General features: G+C 46.3%; 1 protein-coding gene across 1 annotated transcript in view; it reads right to left on the bottom strand.

Annotated features, from left to right (window-relative positions):
- Window positions 1–20,686, bottom strand: part of Rragd (Ras related GTP binding D) — a 25,347-nt gene continuing 4,661 nt past the window's right edge. The window contains exons 2-7 of the mRNA XM_005361952.3: window positions 15,157–15,452; window positions 10,894–11,093; window positions 9,951–10,065; window positions 8,897–9,039; window positions 3,934–4,082; window positions 1–2,039 (exon numbers count right to left, since the gene is read on the bottom strand). Coding sequence (XP_005362009.1) covers window positions 1,888–2,039; window positions 3,934–4,082; window positions 8,897–9,039; window positions 9,951–10,065; window positions 10,894–11,093; window positions 15,157–15,452 — 1,055 coding nt within the window. The 3' untranslated portion in view covers window positions 1–1,887. The remainder of the gene's footprint in view (window positions 2,040–3,933; window positions 4,083–8,896; window positions 9,040–9,950; window positions 10,066–10,893; window positions 11,094–15,156; window positions 15,453–20,686) is intronic.

The raw sequence follows: 20,686 nt of genomic DNA, 5'->3' as shown, positions 1-20,686 counted from the left end.
TCTCTCTCTCGTGTGTGTGTGTGTGTGTGTGTGTGTGTGTGTGTGTTGGGGGGGGGGGGAGATTAGACTCTTCAGGGTAGCCAACCTCTTTCCAACCTGTTGGCCAAGGCCCATCAGGGAACAGCTCTGAAAATTAAGGGAACGGAAACTTCTCTGGGGTTCCAGGTGCCTAATTCCTTTGTGGTCTCTGCACAGGGATCATAAGGAAGGAGCCACAATGCTGTAAGGAGTGCTAGAAACCCCTTAGTACCGCACAGACTACTGGAGGCTCAGCTTACAACATCAGACATCCATCATCGTTAGCCGTTTCGGAAGACCTCTCCCAGCAAGGTGGTGCACACCTTTGATCCCAGCACTCAGGGGAAGCAGAGTCACATGGATCTATGACCTCAAGATTAGCCTGGTCTACATAGTGACTTCTAGGACAGCCAAACAACACACAAACAATAAACAAGCAAGAAACCAAGTATAAGACTTAGGGAAGGAAAAGCAATTACATAAGAAGGGACAAAATGCTTTAAACACTTCATGTATTTTTGCAAGAGCAGCACTGATGTCCCTAGGAATCTTTTCTAGGGTCATACATGCCTGACAGTGCTAACCTTTGGAATGGCTTGGTATAGGCCTAGATTTAGGACTTCAATTCTCTGCTCATCTAGAAAAACGAACCCATGGCTAACTCTGACCTCTTGAGGTGGACCTTTTCCCACAGGCCACAAGCTTTCCTGTGTCAGAATTCTCTCACAGAGCAAGTTGGGAGCAAGCTGAACTTGGTAGGCACGGGAGGGAGGACACAAGGCAGACTGTCACAGAGGGACGGGTGATTCGGGTACCAAATGAAGCCACCAAGGACTAAACTCCATAGTGAAGACGAAAGACCTGTTCCACGCCTGTGGCCATGGAGCAGTAAAAACTGGTCCTGAACAAAGACTTTAAACATAGCACAAGAGGCCATTCACAGGAGCCAGACACACACAGGTACACAATTGTATCTAGTCCGAGAGGCCATCTACCATTGGGACTCTCTGGGAACCCTCTCGGCCTGTTGTTTTACCTCCTTGGCAGGTACGGAAGTACCTCCAGAACATTCCCAACAAATCCATACTATTTCCCCCGTCTCCTCAAACAACATTCATATATCTTTATACTAACCGGCATCGTTTTAGAAATCTGGTCCCTAAGGTTCATTAGAATAACGCAGCAGAAAGAAGTCACCCACTTGAACACACCGATTACAAAGACGTGTGCCGAGGGAGAGAGCTTCATAAAGACTGGGTGGGTAGGAAGGCATGGCCAATAGGGATACAGGCTTGGATGGAAGACTGCTCCTGATATTCTTCTAAAAAATCCCATTCACACTCATTACAAACACAAGCTCTTACTGTTCTTGCCTGGAGCTCCCAGCCCGGGCCTACTATCCCTGCTCCACTGAAAAATGATTTCCCCCATAACAATTGGTAGCAAAGGTTCCCCAATTTACAAAAAGTCTTTACCAATGTATTACTTTGGATGAATTTCCGATGGCCATATGGACCATAGTATGCACGCCCTTGACATCAAGTACAGAAAAAGAGTTTAGAAAAGTCCTTATCAAAGTTCATCTCCAGAGGAAAAATGTGAAAAAGTGCAAAATATGTACAGTTCCTGGCAGTTCTCACGGGGGTTTTCTGATTATCAACACGGAAGTTTACATTTATGCAGCGATAGAGTGGGCTCACTTTGTTACTGTACAGGTTTTTGCTTCGAAGAGCTCATTTTATTTTAAAAAGAAAGTACTTTCTTTGTCCTGAACAAATCTACGTCCGTGTCGCAGGCTCCTCCTTCCTGAGGTCCAGTGTGGCTCAGCACCCCCATCACAAGCATGGGCTCAGGCTCCTGACAGCCCCCCTACAGCAGCATGCGAGGGGTCCCGTTAGGAGTAGCTCCTTTCTTCTTCCGTAAGCGACTCTGGACTTTTCGAGATTTCACCATCTTCATTCTCACCTCGAACACCTCATGGATGGCCTTCCGGAAGCAGTGAAAATTATAGTCAATAAGGCCTGCAGGAGAAGACAAAATGACACTTTAAATGAGTGGCCCGAGACACAACCTGTCACTCGTGGCACCCGCCGCCAGCAGGGGGCAGCAGAGGCACAATCACGGAACAGGTCCAGCATGGCAGGTGGTCAGGAGAGGTGGGTGTTTCCTGAAGACTATTCCAGGAGCTTCTCAGAGTTTTCCACAAATCTCCAAAGATGTCCATGCCCTCAAAGATGTGAGAAACCACTGAACTGCACTAACTTCTTTTAATCATTCAGATTAAAGATAAATCAAGTAAGTAAGATAAATCAAGGCTGTCAAGATGACTCAGCAGGTGTGTTTGCTATGCAAGCCTGCCGGACCTAACTAAATTCCACCCCCAAACACAAATCGAGGTGGAAGGGGAGAACCAACTCCACACATACAATAACAGCAACAAACATTTTTTTCTTATTTTTCAGAAAGGGCTGGCTTCACAAGCCTGACAACCTAAATTCCCCAGAACTCGTCTATGAGTTCAAGGCCAGCCAGGGCTACATAGTGAGACCCTGTCTCAAAAATAACTAAATAATTAAGTAGGGATTGGTTATTTTTTGAGACAAACAATATGGAAAGACACCACCTAACATACACACATACACACAACACATACACATTAAATATGAGCTGAGGGCCAGGTATTGGTGGTGTACGCCTTTAATCCCAGCACGTGGAAGGCAGACACAGGTGGATCTACTATATCAAGCGTTTGAGTTCCAGGACAGCCAGGGCTACACAGAGAAACCCTGTCTTGGGGGAAACAAAACAACAATTAAGAAAAAAAAGATGATGAAGTTTTAAATGTGCACATTTCTCTATATTCCTTAGTTATAGCATTAAATTAAACTCAACAACTAGGTTTCTAGTTAGTTTACTATATCCTACAAAACCTGCCTGCCATCAGAGATTGTGGCTTCATAATAATTCACCAAAGATCTATACGATCAGTTTCTACTTAAACTTAGTTTCACACATCAAATATTAAAATTAACGGTGAAGGCTAAATGAGCAACTGTATTTGTGCAGCATGACGCATTTACCTTTAGAAACTTTGTAGTGGGGACCCTGACACGACTTTAGTAGAGGCTCCCTGGGAGCAGACAGACAAGAGCAACATCTGAGCGGGAAGGGCATGGCGGCATGTCTGCATGGGACTCTCGCCAGCGTGCACAAGTTCATCGCAACTAGAAACGGGCAATTCCCAGGTCAAATGTCAAAGGGGGCCAGATGAGAACCTGAAGATTACTTACCATTTTTGCAACTTTTTGGTTAATTATAAGATTAGTTCACAATAAATGAGTTCTCCAGCCCAGCTCAAATGTTCCTAGGCTTAAGAACCCACTGCCAGCTGAAGTTATACATCGACGTGGGTCTTGTTTTCCTCAGCTTCCAAAATGCACAGGAAAGACCAACCAACAATAAATGTGGGATGAGATTTAGAATGTGAAGGTCTGTGTGCACGCACACACCTAGCTCTACACCTTCAAGAGCATAGCTCACCATCTTTTTCTTAGATGACAGTTTAGTTGTATGTCTCCCTTTCCTCTTCTCCCTCCTTGCTCTCCTTAAATTCATGGTCTCTTTTCCATGTTACTCCATGCATACATGTATACACGTATATGTTCCCAAACATAGCCTGTTCTCCTCAATCCCTAGACTGCCACCTGGATGCTTATTTTCCGGGCTGATCATTTGGCACTGGACAACCAATTGGTGGGCTCGTCCTTGGGGAGGACCACCTCTCCTGCTCCCTAGCTAGCCATCTTTAGCTGACACAAGCTGAGGCTTGGTGGGCATGCTGTGTCTACGCACATTCAACAGGCGACAGAGGCGGCGCGGATTGAGGCGGTTCTTTCAAATCACATCAGAAATTACCTTTTCTTTCAAAGCTTTCCTCTCTGACAAAGCAAACGAGCGCCAAGAACTTTGTGACCTCTTTTAAATAAAGAACCGTTGTGTTATTCAGCTTTATAATGGCTGTGGACTCCTTGTCATACGGGGCTCCTGCTCCATCTTCTTTGAGACTAAATGGAGACAGAAACCAGAATGCATTTGACCTTCAAGAAAGAACTACACACTGCAACCCAGCAAGAGACCCCCACCTCAGCACACAGAAAACTATCACCCTAACAGACCGTTTACGCGTGCAGTGCCTTTGGGGAAAAGATCACACAGGCACTGGAGGTATGGCGGCCCTGATAGTCACAGGAAACCCTGTCTTGAAAAGAAAAAAAAACAAGAGGCTGGGGATGTAGGTCAGTGGTAGCACCCTTGTCTAGCAAGGTGAGGTCCTAGGGTTCATCCCCCAGCTCCACAACTCCACAGAAGAAAAGGCAGTGCCGGAGGAGGGATGGTATAATCTGACCACACAGTAGATAGCAGAGTAGGCTAGACAGTGTCCTGCAACAAGGTGTTCTTATTCTCAGGAAATACAAAGAATCAGTAGATCCTCAATCAATTTCCCAGCAGTCCAGCTAAAACATAAATGCCAGCTGTGCATCAGGAAAATAAGAGCAAATGTGTCAAAATGGTTAAAACTGGTAAATCCCTACAAAGGGCATACAGTCCATGGTGCGGTCACCAGTTCCAAAGGACCCAACACGCTCCTCTAAACTCTGAGGGTACTGGGCATTCATACATATATACACATGCAGACAAAACATAAAGGTTTCGGGCTGGAGAGATGGCGCTGAGGTTAAGAGACCAACTGCTCTTCCAAATGGACCCAGCAATTCCCAGCACCCACATGGCAGCTCACAACTATCTGTAACTCCAATTCTAGGGTACCCGACACCCTCACACAAACATACACCTGGGCAAAATGCTAATGTTCATAAAATTAAATTTAACACAATGTTTCTAAACGTGCGAACAGTGACTGTCTCCAGACAGTGAGGTTACAGACTTCTTGGCTTTTGCTTTTAGTTCGGATCTAAAGCAGGCTTCTGCAGGCCAGGCAAGGGTCCTATCACTGAGCTCAAATCCCTGATCCCAAGCTAGCTTACTTTTTATGCTTGTCATAAGGAGGTATTGCCTTTACAACCACAAAAAGTAACACAGCAGACAAAATAGAAGAGCCAAAAAAAAATTACAAGAATAAAGTTGTTAAGTTTTGCAACTGAAATTGTTCGCTTTTCCATCTATAAGCAAGGAAAACACGTGAAGGTGGAATACGTGTGTGTGTGTACATCCATGTCAGTGTGTATGTCTCTGTGTGTGTTTATGTGTGTCGAGCTGCTGACTACCACAGCCTCAGTTGAGAGAGTCCTTCAAAAACAAACCACCTAGCCGGGCGATGGTGGCGCACGCCTTTAATCCCAGCACTCGGGAGGCAGAGGCAGGCGGATCTCTGTGAGTTCCAGACCAGCCTGGTCTACAGAGCTAGTTCCAGGACAGGCTCCAAAGCCACAAAAACCAAAAAAAAAAAACCACCTGGTCTCCAGGAGGCAACTGAGAAAGGGCAGGAAGACTTCCTGTCCCAGACCCCCTGCTTCCTGGGCTGCCTGCTAGGGCCTAGTCTCCACCCACATTCCTGTTCCCACGGTCCTGGTTATGGAGCAGGCTCACAGCTGCTCCGGTGGCTGAGTGTCTCGGGGTGGCTGTGACCATGACCATGACCAAACAGCTTGGGCAGGAAAGGGTTTATTCTGCTTGCACTTCCATATCATTGATCATTAGCGAAAGAAATCAGGACGGGAACTCAAACAGGGCAGGAACCTGGAGGCAGAGCTGATGCAGAGGCCATGGAGGGGTGCTGCTTACTAGCTTGCTCAACCTGCTTTCTTCGAACCCAGGACCACCAGCCCAAGGTGGCCACACCCACAATGAGCTGAGCCCTCCCACATCAATTACTAATTAAGAAAATTCAGCCCTTCAGGCATGCCTACAGACTAGCTCACGGGGGTATTTTCTAAAGTGAGGCTCTGTCCTCCCTGCTGACTTGAGTTTAACTCAAGCTGAAGTAAAACTAGAGAGCACCCTGAGGAAACTCTGGAGCCCACAAACCACTGTGCTCCAAACCCGTTCTCACGGAATCCGTGGGTTCTCAGAACCCCAGCACTCCACTCCAGAAACGTCATCTCTGACGAAACCCAACTGCCTCTCCTCGTGTTTGCTTCAGCTGGTGCAAGTACCTCTGATTAACATCATTTACCCAAACAACTAACCACTTCTGTCTAACTGCTACAAGCACAATAATGAACATGCATATCATTAACTATGGGGCCAGATAATTGTGCTGTTCACTGCACCGGATTACCATGGCAACTGAGACTGTAACCAGCCTCACTCAGCTTCCCCACTTACATCTTAGAAATAACAGACTATCACAGGGTCACAATCACGAGGAAGTCTACCGGTAAAGCCATATGTCCTCGTCTGATGACAACAATAAATTATGACAAGTCAACTTATCTAGGCCCCATCAAGGCAGGAACGTTATGAGCCTATTAACAGTGTTTTCGTTCTTACCACAGTCTTAGGAGTAAGTATGTTATATGCACACACATCTTTGCACGTACATAAACGTGTATGTAACAGAGATAACAGAAAATCACACAGGATGGGCCAAGAATTTTCAGATAATGGAAGACAGAAGCAGCTAAGCTTGAAACTTCCAGAAGCTGATGGAGCAGGCTGAATGTCAGGGGGTGTGAGGCAGAGAGCAGAGCAGGTGAAAATGCAAGGTCTAAGAGAACGGCCAGCGATGTGTGACATCAGATAACAGCTTGTTCACACTCCAACTGTGCAAACTTGCTCAACGTACTGCAAAGCATGGAGTCTGCTTCTATCTCCAGTTATACAACTTTCCAACCAAGGGGGGGAGGGAGTGGTGGCACACGCCTCAACACTCAGGAGGCAGAGGCAGGTGGATCTCTTGTGAGTTTGAGGCCAGCCTGGTCCACAGAGTGAGTTCCAGGACAGCCAGGACTGTTTCATAAAGAAACCTTGTCTTGAAAAACAAAAAATACAACTTTCTCCACTCTCTAATGTTATTTTAGGAAGTTTGGTTTTTATGAATTGTTAAGGTCATAATAAAAATGAGCAGATGTCATTTGCCTGGTATTATAAGTCTCTGCTACCCAGACAATTAAAATCAAATTTAAAAAAGTACTGAGCAGGTGTTTTCTGTACCAAACAGGGTAATGGAAATGGTCTCCATGCTTGTGGGTCTATTTTTACCCCATGGGGCGTACTGTGTGTGCAGGTTTCTCAGCATCTGACCATGATTGTTTAGACCAGGTTCAAAGTCTAGTCTTTCTTGCTGACAGAAAGAACGGCTGCTGGAAAAGCCACCATTCTAAAGTCCGTTTCTGCGTCTGTAAACCAAGTATAGTAATTGTAATGGATTAAGTAAAATGCTGCAGTGGCAGAAACACTGCAGGTCACCAAGCAGCAGCAGTGGGCAGCGGTACCGAGAGCAGCCAGTCCCACGCATGAATGCCGCAGTTCCCCAAGTGGCGACAGCGGGCCACGAGTCCCGGGCAGGGAGCCACGTGGTGGGTGAGAGACCTCGATGGGGCAGCCAGTCCCACAAGGAAAGACAGACAGATGGGCAAGCAATGAGACCATGCAGCAAGTCTCTGAAGGCTGCTGGTCCCAGGCAGGGAGCTACGCAGTGGGAGAGAGACAGAGGCATGGATAGGCACGCCATGCAGAAGGAGGTTGGATATTTATTTAGTGGGTTATGGAAGAGAAGGGGAGACAGGGAGAAGAGCAGAGAGGGAGGGAGAGAGAGAGGGAGGGGAAGAAGAAGAGAGAGAGAGAGAGAGAGAGAGAAATAGAAGAGGGGAAGGGGAGAAGTGGGGAGAGACAGAAGCTGCCTCTTTGAGAGGAAGACAGAAAAGGAAAAAACTCAGGCTGGAAGCTGCAGAGTGGCTTGTCTCTTAAAGGGACAGGACAGATCATTACAGTAATCCCTAACTCATGGAACAACTAAATTAGATGATTGTAGCATGAATAATAAAAACCCAGAGACAGATATTGGGGTTCAACCTGGAGATCAGAAAAGCAAAGCAGCCAGTCACTGGCTCTTCTACCTCAGACTGAAAATGGGCGAGATCCTGTCTGCACAAATCCTGAAGACTCCACAGCCTACACTTCACTCTCCAGTGAGTTCCTGTCCCTTAGATTCCTCTCTCCACCCAGCCATATCGCTCCTGTCTCCACCTCCCTAGTGCTGGGATTTTAAAGGCGTGAGATCCCAAGTGCTGGCATCACCTTTGTGTGAGTTCTGTCTCTCTTTTAGACACATTCAATCTTGTGTAGCCCAGGGTGGCCTTGAATTCACAGAGATCCATCTGCCTCTGTTTCCCAAATCTTGGGATTAAAGGTGTGTGCCATCACTCCCTGGCCTCTATGGCTGACAAGTGTAACTACTTTGCCTTCTAATCTTCAGGCAAGCTCCATTTATTAAAACAAATAACAGACCACTATAGATGATATATACAACAAAGTTTCGATCACAATACGCATGTGCTCAACAATTACCTGCTATTACTGGCACGTTAAATGATCTATTTATAGATCCCAGTCATTTAAAATGAAAGTACCAAAGTCAAGTGAACGAATACAAAGATGCCCAGAAGCTATGAAAAGGCAGGCAGCTGGGCAGGCAGTCCTCCGTCCCCTCCCCCACATGCCCCGCCCTCCCCACTTCTCCTCCCTGTTTCTACCATGCTGAGGACTGATCTCAGGACTTGCTTCATAACTAAGCTACACCTCCAGCCCTGGGGAGGACAGCACAGTTATGGTCTTTAAGAATACACTGTCTGGGGGAGAAGGGGGGGAGAGACAGGGGACTTGTTCTAATTACAATAAAAAATAATGCTTTGCTTACCCATAAATACAAGAGATGTCGATCACCACATCGATCATATCGCAGCAGAGCTCGTAGGTCTGCATGTCCACGGGAGTGCTGTCAGTTGCAATATAAATCTTACTGACCACGTCAAACAGAAATGCCTTTTCAATTCCGGAATTCTGACAGGGTGGGGGAAAGACACGCCTTAAAGAAACAGCAAGTTCCGACCACTTCGTGGTTATATGAAAAATGATATTCCACTGCACTAATTAGGGAAGGGGACATGGAGAGGAAGGAACAGCAGCATGGAGGGTGGGTGCATTAAACAACAACACAAGCCTCCATGAAACTGTCACAGTGACTCCTTGTACTGTGTACAGTCAACAGACAACAATTTTAGAATAAAGTGATTTCTTTCAAGATTTAAAAAATTATATGGCATCACCAATGCAATATATAAATAAGCCAAAATTATCAGGAACTCCTATTGAACCATTTTGTTGCAATTTTAACTCTACTGTCATACATTTTATGATGGGTTTGAAAGGACACATGAAAGGCTGAATCAGTCCAAGTTATTTATCTTTCGTAAACCACTTGGGCAGTGTTTCCTAACTCTTGGCCTGGCCTTCGTAAGACTCTTCAGGCTCAGCACTCAGACAATGTTGAATTTCCTTATATTCATGTATTTTTGTTTCAAGGATGGTTAGGACTTGCAACAGCACAAACGTAGAGGTCAGAGGACAACTTTTGGGAAGGAATTAGTTCTCTCCTTGTATCGTATGGTCTGGACTGGATGCTGGTGGTAAGGCTTGGTAAACCCGCTGGCCCCCAAACCAGACTTTCTGCTCCATGTCCAAGGTAAGACTCCGTTAATACTAATGATTGCCTCCCGCATGAATAAGCAATCCAAGCACACCAGGGAAACACACCCTGCCAGAGTTTAAAGGCTCTAAAACAAACAGTAGGAATAACCTTCAAGACTGATGATGAAGTGCCTGAAACGCAGGCAGGCATTACAACTTTTCACTCTTGCTGCGCTGCTCTCGGATTCTGCGAACGACCTGAGCAGGAGCAACCATCTACTTACTGAGATAAAGATGTTCAGCAGATTCTCCAGCGTCGGGAGCTGTGGGATCAGTTTCTGAACCACTTTACTGAAGGCTTCAAATATTGAATGGTCATAAATGCTCGTCAGATAAAAGCTGAAAGAGAGGGTGGTATTTCATCAGGTTCTCTCTGACTGAACGGTTGTTTTGGGCTCTGTCACTAATGCCAGTAATCTTATGTACAATTTTAACATACAAGCACCAGCTCCCTTTAGAATTCATAATGAATTGGCCAAAACCAAGTATGTCCTAGCAGGCAGCCTCTATCCCTCCCTAGTGCTAGAGCCAGGCTCAATCTGCACTGACTGGCAAGCTTGTGAGTTTGGCCGTCCTGCGTGAGCATCCTTATACTATACGGAGATTCTGCCCTCATCCCCACATCCTGTGTGAGCATCCTTACACCATACAGAGACTCTGCACTCATCCCCACACACGCCTGTTGTCTCGTTAGTAACTTTTACATTACTAATACTGAAGCATGCCAATGTTTTCATCTCCCAATTTGCAAAGTCAATAATTATGTACTATCTTACCCCACAAAAGAGATGGGAGACATTTTCCTGTGAATTCCTATCCTAATGATTTTCAGCCTCGTCTATTTGAAGTTATAAATACTATCCTATTAGGAATAACTATTATTGAGTATCAGTTAGCATCCTGGGTTAGAGTCATGGGTTTTGTTGTGTTTTTCATATGAGGTGAGTTTAGTCTTGACAACTTGTTGAATACAAGAATAAAACAAAACACTATTTGCCAAAGGTTAGCATTTAGCAAGTACACAACATTTTAGATTTCAGGTAAACAAGTAAATCCATGCCATCCATGCCTAGCCAGTCCCCACCCAGCCAGCTGTGGTGACCGAAACCCAAGTCCACTGGCTACAGCCTTTCTTAGGACCCAGACCCTAAGGGTGTCAGCTCTTACCTCAGGTGAATTTTTTCTAAGCCAGCATCTGCAAGGTCATCGTTGGCCCTCTGGTGAATGTCTCTTTGGGTCTCAATTTTGTGATCATCCGACAGACCATCCACTTTATGAATAAACACCTCAAAGTTAATGTCAGTGTTCACTTTGTAGGCTCTGGTCACTGTGAGGTGGAGCCTGGCCAACGCTTCCATATAGTCATCCTGGAACAAAGGTCATGCCTTCAGCTTTGTTTCCAGAACGTTCTAGACACACTCATGGCCTGGAAACACATAGTTATGATCTCCAAAAATATTTTGCCAAACTCCCAACAACAACAAAATTCCGTTATTATGGACTTCAAGTATACAAACCTAAGTTTGCTAACACAGAGATGAGAAAATACAGCTAAAAAAAATCCAGCTGATCTGGGTAGGCAAGTGTAGGTTGTTGGTTGATAGCCTTAAGATAGGAGCCACAATTCCAGCATAGAACCTGGACCAATACCTAGGTCCTCCAAGGGAACAGGATGCTTCCCAGCACTTGGGAGGCAGAGGCAGGCAGATCTCTGTGAGATCTGATCTACAAATCAAGTTCCAGGACAGCCAAGATTATGTAGAAAGACCTTGTCTGAAGCGGGGGGCGGGGGAAAAGCAAGATGCTCATGCCTGTAATCCCGGCATTCCCTAAGAGGCTAAGGTCAGAAGGCTGCTGTGAATTCAAGTCCAGCCTGAGCACCAGCGTAAGACCCTGTCTCAGAGAAAGAGGAGGTATGAAAAAGAGGAAAGTGGGGCTGGAGAGAGATGGCTCAGTGGTTAAGAGCACTGCCTGCTCTTCCAGAGATCCTGAGTTCAATTCCCAGCAACCACGTGGTGATTCACAACCATCTGTAAAGAGATCTGGCGCCCTCTTCAGACAGAACACTATATACATAATAAGTCGTAAAAATAAAAAATAAAAAGGGATCTAGAAACAATTTACCTCTGACAGAACCACTTCAATCACAGAGGGAGTGAGGAAAAAAAGAACATGCAAAATAAACCACTTTTAAAAAAAAAAGAGAAAAAAGAAAAAAAGGGAAAGGTGAGGGAAGAAGGAAGGCAGGGGGATCTTTCTCAAACATTATTAGACTTTTCTGTGACCTGCAGTAAATTAAAAAAAAAAAAAACCACAAAATCAGAAACACAATTACCAACCTAAATGACAATGCCTAGCTAAAAATAAGCAACTTTGGGCTGGAGAGACAGCATGGTGGTCATGAGTACCTGCTGTTCCAGCAGAGGACCAGAGTCGGGTTCCGGCACCTAAGCAGGGCAGGCAGCTCATAACCACCTAAAACGCTGCTTCCAGGAGAGCATGCACCTCTGGTCTTTGCAAGAACCTGTACTCATGTGCACAGACCCCCACACACTAAGACATGTACACACGCAGACCCCCACACACTAAGAGAGGTACACATGCAAACCCACACACTGAGACATGTACATATGCAGACCCATACACTGGGACATGTACACATGCAAACCCACACACTGAGACATGTACATATGCAGACCCATACACTGGGACATGTACACATGCAGACCCATACACTGGGACACATGTAAACACACAGACCCACACACTGAGACACATATATACATGCAACCCACACACTGGGACACATACATACATGCAGAAGCACACTCTGGGACACATACACATGCAGACCCACACACTGAGACACATGTACACATGATTAAAAATAAACAATGAAAAGTAAAAATAAAGTAAATATACTTATTTGGGGGCTAAATTACAGCCATATCATAAATGCCTTAGATCTGCACTGGAGCTGCTACACAGCGCAGTATTTACCAAGTCAGCGTCAAAAATGATCTTTAGCTCTGGGTGGAATCCACTTACTCATAGGCAGTTCCTTAAACAGCACTGGGCTGACTCAGGGGAAGAGGGTTCCCTGACCTGTACTAGGCACACGCTAGTCACTCCCCTGGGCCCTGAGCTCCCGGATTTACAGTGCTGGAAGACAGACGGGGAGACTGGCCAGAAAACAGGTCTGCACACATTGGAGTGCCAGGAGAGCAGCTCCCGACAGCCCAGGCTTGTGAAGGATCTGGGCACAAGCTCCGGGTGGGCCTGGGGAACCCACCACGGGTCTGGCGCTGTATTTCAGTCTCTCCTCTACAGACCTCACTGAAGGAAGAGTGAACTCCTGCACACTGAGCCCAGTTCTCAGAGCTGGTCACACAGCGCAGCCTCCTAGAGCAAGGGTTTGCTGAAGACGCTCCTTCTGTGTTACACACATTTTGGAAGGCTGACAGAAGGCAGAGTTTCAGGGAACTCTCTGAACGCCACTCTGAACTGGGTTTGGCATTTCCTAGAGAAGCTGCTCCCTTTAGGCCTGGGAAATCCTCTAGCCCGCACCACGGTCTCAGACACTCTAAGGCCCCAACCTCACCCACCCCGGCCCAGCGCTGGCCAGCCTGACCTCCCTTCCTCCTCCTCCCACTGAGCCCAATGGCAAGGCCCCAGTTGGAGAGGAGGCTGGGGAATAGGGCTCCTCACCAGTCAATGTCTCCCTACCCTTGACTAACAACCAAGTTGAAGGAGGTCTACACAGAACTGTAGAACTGTTAATAAACTACTAAAAATAATTTTTATGACAGAAAACTAGATAATGCAGGAGACACAATTTGGAAGGATTTTAAATTCTTGCATAAATGCTATGACGAAACTCACCTTATATCCCTATATCCCCAAGTTATCTATGTGAACACAGCTATAGGAACAAAGAACAAAAGTAGAACTGGTTATTCAAACACAGATGTGAGAGCTGGAGAGATGGCTCAGAGGTTAAGAGCACTGACTGCCCTTCCAGAGGTCCTGAGTTCAATTCCTAGCAACCACATGGTGGCTCACAACCATCTATGATGAGATCTGGTGCCCTCTTCTGGCATGCAAGCATACGTGGAAGGAATGTTGTATACATAATAAGTAAAATAAATCTTTAAAAAAAAAAAAACTACAGATGTGAACCGTGGAAAACAAGATACCTACCTCACATTTCAACAGTCATCTACAAAACTCACAAAAGAGTTATCATAATCAAGTGTGTACTACTACTAATAATTTAATTCAAGGGCTAGAGAGATGGTGCAGTGGTTAAGAGCACTGGCTGCTCTTCCGGAGGACCCAGGTTCGATTCCCAGCACCCACATGGCAGCTCACAGCTGTCTGTAACTCCAGTTCCAGGGGATCCGACACCTCCATCAGGCCTCTACAGGCACCAGGTATAAAGGTTCACAGACATACATGTAGATAAAACACCCATACAGATAAAAATAATAAGTTAAAAATAATATTTTGATTCAGAAGAAAATTTTCACTTAGAATTTTATCTACTTTAATAACAAATATTGTAACATGTAACCTTCTAAATAAACTTTCAGATTGTAGAGAACCTGAAATCATTCCACACATCTTCTGGCACCTGCCCCACATCGATAAAGTTTCCCAGGTTCTTAGTTAGGGTTCTACTGCTGTGAAGAGACACTATGACCATGGCAACTCTTATAAAGGAAAACATTTTATTGAGGTGGTACCTTACAATTCAGAAGTTCAGTCCATTATCATCATGGTGGGACGTGGCAGCATGCAGACAGACATGGTGCTGGAGAAGGAGCTGAGTTCTACGTCTTGATATGCAGGCAACAGGAAGTGGTCTGAGATACTAAGTGTGGCTTGAGCATATATGACACCTCACAGCCTGACTCTACAGTGACACACTTCCTCCAAAAGGCCACACCTACTTCAATGAAGTCACTCTTCCCAACAGCACCATTCCCTATGAGAGCTTACAGGGGCCAATTACATTCAAACTACCGCACCAGGTATATGACCTTATTTATGGGTTAGGTGAGTGTGGGCTATGACTGACAGGGAGCCTTTTCTGCAGAATCTGAGGGCTCTGGGAAATCCTTGTTCCATAGGAGGGCCTATTGCGGATTTAAAAACCCAAACCACTGAGCCAGCAGGATGATTCAGCAAGTAAAGGTGCTTGGCTCAGGTCTGACAAGAGTTTGATCCTCTGAGCCCACAAGGGACAGGAAAGGAGCCTCTGGAGCCTCTAACCTCACATACATGTGGGCTGTGGTGAATGCAAGTTTACACACACATTTGTATGTGCATCACACACACACACAGATACACATGCACAATTTTAGGAAAACCACTGCAAACGGATGTGGGTGAATGTGGAGAGGTAGGTGTCGCCCGTGGAGTCTGTACCTGGGAGTCGATGACAAAGATCAGAGCTCCTGTGCCCCGGAAGATCATCTCATAGTCAAAGGTGGGGTCAAAAAAGTCAATCTGGCCTGGGAAGTCCCAGATCTGGAAGTTGACAAAGGAGCTGTTGGAGACGTCTTCCCTGCAGATCTTATTGGTGCTTTCCAGGAACAGGGTCTCACTCGGGGACATCTTGTGAAAGACAACTTTCTGTATGGACGACTTGCCGCTCCTTCGGAGACCCATGAGCAGGATCCTGGGCTTCACCTCAGTGCTGAAGGGGTCGCTCAAGTCCAGAACTAGAGAAACCACAGAACAAACAGGACAGGGTGAGTCGTTCTAACGAGGGGTTTCACCTCCATGTCAGATGGTCTATGACTCAGATGCTACTCTTCCAAATGGTGTCCCCTCTACCACCCACTCATAAGAGGGACAGACATCTGGGGACCTAAGGCCCTGAAAACTGCCCTAACACCTGTTAGGAGCCAATTTCCTCCTAAAATCATTGCAGGAACCATCACCCTGGGGAGTCTGCAGAGAACCCCACACCCATAATTGTGTTAGGAATCGTTCTATTGACAGAGCCTACCCCACACCCGAATTGGCTGTTAATGGAGAGCTATCTGTTAGCGAAACCCACCCCACATTCCAAACTATCTAGGGAACTAGGTGTGTCAACTCGTGACTTCTTGGCCTACAGTGACCTGACCGAAGATAACCTCCTGCCTACGTGACCAACACTGACCACGTGACCAACGTGACCAACGTGAACCACGCGGCAAGAGCCCAGGCCCCTGTGCCCATCCCCCAACTCCTTACCCTATGTAAGCTGCACCCCATCTCTAATAAACGGAGGCTTTGACAAGAACCCCCTCGCTTAGCCTCCTTCCTCTTTCTTAGCCCATTTATCTTCCAGATAGTTCCTCTCCGGGACCCTGGAATAACTGAACTGCCAAGCGGGTTACTAACCCTAGACTAAGTAACCTGCCAAGGCAATCAACAAACACCCTCACATATCCCTAAGCAATACAAAGACAGCTGGGAGAGGAGCCTGAAGGCCTGGAAAACTGTGGTGCAGTGATTCTTTTTTTTTTTATTTATTAAAGATTTCTGCCTCCTCCCCGCCACCGCCTCCCATTTCCCTCCCCCTCCCCTGATCAAGTCCCTCTCCCTCATCAGCCCGAAGAGCAATCAGGGTTCCCTGACCTGTGGGAAGTCCAAGGACCACCCACCTTCATCCAGGTCTAGTAAGGTGAGCATCCAAACTGTCTAGGCTCCCCCAAAGCCAGTACGTGCAGTAGATTCTTACTGCAGTGTATGGGACCTAAAAGTGTCTGAGGCAGGAGCTGCCGTCTTCCTTCCAGACACTCCCTCAAGGATGAGCGTGTGAGAGATACTGATTAAAATGTGAACTACAGAAGAGGACATAGGCTCGATAAACAGAAGACACGGGTTCACTAAAGAATCAGAAAAAACTCATGTTACGACAATGAATCTAGAGAAAAAAAAAATGATCACCTTGGAGCACGAGCGATCCAAGGAAGGGCCATGGGGGTTCTGGAAACAAAAATATTCTGAGGCCAAGGTAGACAGGATGAAAGGAGGATTCCACACCCACAAGAAGGGAAAAAAAAGAAGAAGGGGGAAGGAGGAAAGGGGGAGAGGGAGGAGGAACAGGATAAAAGGTGGACTCCACACCAACAAGGAGGGGAAGAAGGAGAGGGAGGGGGAGGAAAAAGGAAGGAGGAGAAGGAGGAAGAAGAGGAGGAAGAGGAAGAAGAGGAGGAAGAGGAAGAAGAAGAAGAGGAGGAGGAGGAGGAGGAGGAGGAGGAGGAGGAGGAGGAGGAGGAGGAAGAGAAAAAAAGCTCATTTCTACTACTATCCCTACTTTGTTCATAATACTCCAAAACTGAGAACAACTCAAATGTCTATCAACAGGTAAATGGATAAGCAACTTGTAGCACATCCTAGCCATACAAGGAACTAAGCAGGGGCTGGGTGCTTGCCTAGTATGCACCAACGTCCAACCTGGATCAGCAGCACAGGAAGAAAGGGAGGGAAGGAGGAAGTTCTTGGTGCTCACAGATGAACTGCAGAGAAGGATCCAGTTCTATTTATTTCAGAAAATTCTGAAACAATATAAACTAACGTACAATGGCACACACTGCCTCAGTGGCTGCCTGGGGACAGGCGTCGGGGTAGAAGGGACTCCAAGGGGGTAACGTAACTCTGCAGTGGATATGGTGCATAAATGCTTTACCTGACTGTGGAAGCTTTCAGAATCATATCAAATGTGTATTTATGTTTGCAAATCACATTTTAATGCAAGTTATTTTAAAACTGCAATCCCAAGGAAAAGAAATTGGATGAAACAGTGTTCAATGGGAGCAATGCCCTGGGGCCGGCCTGGGGATCTAAGGCAGATCATCAGACCTGGCAGCAAACACCTTCATCTGCCAAGCCGTCTCACTGGCCCCACCTACTGATCTTTCTGAATACAACTTCTAACGAATAAGCAAAACACAAGCATTACAAACAATGTCCACAAGTTGTAAGTCTTTCTGACCAGGTAACACTGTTAGATGCAGGTGCAGTCTTTAGTTATGTCTGGAAATGCAGGCTGGAGTGTCTCCTCTCATGGAGTGTGGAGGGTGGCAAAGGATACTTTGTTAAGGGATGTGGGTGGGTGAGTTTGGAGGTGCCAGGTAAAGTAAGGTGAGTGAGACGGACATGCAGCTCTCATTGCACATGGGGCTGGATGTGTCTCCCTGCCGGCCAGGGTCCAGCACACACTAACTAGAGTGGAAAGATGGCAGCCATGTCAGCAAGATGCCATCAGCGGGGACCAGGGGACCCTGGAGGCTTGTGATGCAGTCCACTGCTTCGGTTTTATCTAACTGCACGCGACGTGTCAGGGATTACTGTGCCACTTCTGAAACCTTTCCCAGCTACTGACAAGTACCCAAGGCATCTGGGTAAGGAGGCTGCCCAGATCACAAGGCTGGCAGTCCACTTGGCAGCTCCTCCACGACATTAAAACAAGACCATTCCTTACCTTACAAGGTGACTTCACGTCAGCCATATGGCCTTCTAATATCAAAGATTCTTTTCTTCCCCATCATTTAAAAAAATTATTTTACATACCAATCACACTTTTTCCTCTCGCCTCTCCTTCCGCTCCCTACCCCACCACTCCCCCCGCCTCCCACCCACTTTTCTGGTATGGGAGGTCCTTCTGTCTATGCGTTGCTTTTATTGGTTAATGAATAAAGAACTGGCTTGACCTATAGCATGGGAGGAGAAAGAAGGAGAAGCCATGGAGCCTCTGCCAGAGTCAGACATGCTAAAACTTTGCCATGTAGCGATACACAGATTACTAGAAATGGGTTAAATCTGATGCAGTTTCTGTGTGATTATTTTGGGTCTAAGCTAGCCGGGAGGCTGGGAACAAAATAAGCAGCTTTCTCCAACATTTTCCCTCCGTCTCCATTCAGATTGGGTAAGGCCTCCCACGGTAATCAACAAAGCATGACACATCTAGCAGAGGCAGTACCACGTTCCTCCCCACTGCATCAAGGCTGAACAAGGCATCCCCACCATAGGGAGTAGGCTCCAAAGAGCCAGCTCATGCATCAGGAAAGGTCCTGGTCCCACTGCTAGAGGGCCCACAAAAGACCAAGTTACACAATTGTTACCAAGGTGCAGAGGGCTTAGGTCTGTCCCACGCCAGTTCCCTTGCTGTCCGTCCAGAGTCCAAGAGCTCCCACAAGCTCAGGCCAGCTGTCTCTGCGGGTTTCCCCATCATGATCTTGACCCCTCCCCCTTGCTCATATAATCCCTCCACCCTCTCTTCAACTGAACTCGCGGAGTTCAGCCCAGTGCTTGGCTGCAAATCTCTGCATCTGCGTCCATCAGGTACTGGATGAAGGCTTTATGATGACAACTAGGGCAATCACCCATCCGATTACAGGGGAAGGCCAGTTCATGCATCCTCTCCAATATTACTAGGAGCCTTAGCTGCGGTCATCCTTGTGGTTCCCGGGAGTGTCCCTGGCACTAGCTTCCTCCCTACCCCCACAATGGTCCCCTCTATCAAAATATCTTCCTCATCACTCTCCTGCTTATCCTGCCCACAACTCGACCATCCTGATCCCTCACATCCCATCCCTCCCCTCTACTCCTCCCACCCCCAGTTTACCCAGGACATCCCTTCTACTTCCTTTTCCCAAGGAGACCCATGTGTCCCTCCCAGGGTCTTTCTTGTTTCCTAGCTTCTTTGGGGCTATGAATTGTAGCCTGGTTATCCTTTGCTTTATATCTAATAGCCACTTATGAGTGAGGACATACTATGTCTCTCTCTCTCTCCCTCCATCCTTTCTTCCATGAGCCTAAATTCCTCCTCCTCCTTACTCTCTCCTGGAAGCTCCGCCTACACCTCCCCCTCACTATTGGCCATTCAGCTTCTTATTAGACCAATCAGATACCTTAGGCAGGCAAGTTAAAACCAGCAACACATCTTTACATAGTTAAACAAATGCAGCACATTTTTGCACAATTAAACAAATATTCTGCCACACTGCTAGTCTAGGGGTTCTCCCTAGAGAAACAGGGAAATTCTCTGCATGAACTCTGGCTCACAACAGTGCATCTTTTGAGGGTGATCTCTTCAGTTTGAGGCCAGGCTGTCCCACATAGCCAGTTCCAGGTCAATCAGGGCTACATAATGAGACCCTGTCCCAAAAACATGAGATAAAAAAGTTATATGTAGAAACAAAAATATTCTATAAAATTCTCTCGAATCATACTAGTAGGGAACTGAAAAACATGATTGAATATATTCACATATATTATCTGTAATATGTACTATATATATATATTATTCAATACATATTCAGTTATGTTTCTAATGTGTAGTGATTTACCAATACTTCCTAAAGGAGGAAGTGTTCTTAGGAATTTTTTTAAATTGCTTGAGAGAAACTCAAGGCTGTTTTTATACAAACCTCTTTTACACACTGAGAAACAATGTGTAAGATCCGTAAGAAGAGAATCAACAGCTTCTCAGACACATTAATCAAGGAGTGAGAAGCCTGAGTCACAGCAAAGCTAGGGAGAGCCACTGTCATCCAAGAACTTTACAGGGTTTGACAGAGGAAATAGAATTTTTGTTCTGTTAATTTTTAAAGGGGTAGGCTATGAGTTTGGATTCCCACAATCTACTTTCATTCCGAGGCAACGCTATGCATTTGTATCCCAGTGGACTACATGAGACGGGCGTCTGAGACACTGGCATCCCTGGAGACTCCAGGGTCCAGCACGAACAAGTGCTGCCTCAAGGAAGAAGGCAAGACTGATGCCTGAGGGTATCCAGGGCTGGCTGATATGTGAGCTCTGGTGCACACTTTTTTTTTTCTTTCGAGACAGGGTTTCTCTGTGATTTTGGAGCCTGTACTGGAACTAGCTCTGTAGACCAGGCTGGTCTCGAACTCACAGAGATCCGCCTGCCTCTGCCTCCCAAGTGCTGGGATTAAAG

This window comes from Microtus ochrogaster, linkage group LG5 (genome assembly GCF_000317375.1).
Source record: "Microtus ochrogaster isolate Prairie Vole_2 linkage group LG5, MicOch1.0, whole genome shotgun sequence".
Classification (NCBI taxonomy): domain Eukaryota; kingdom Metazoa; phylum Chordata; class Mammalia; order Rodentia; family Cricetidae; genus Microtus; species Microtus ochrogaster.
This window is presented reverse-complemented; position numbering and strand designations above follow the sequence as displayed.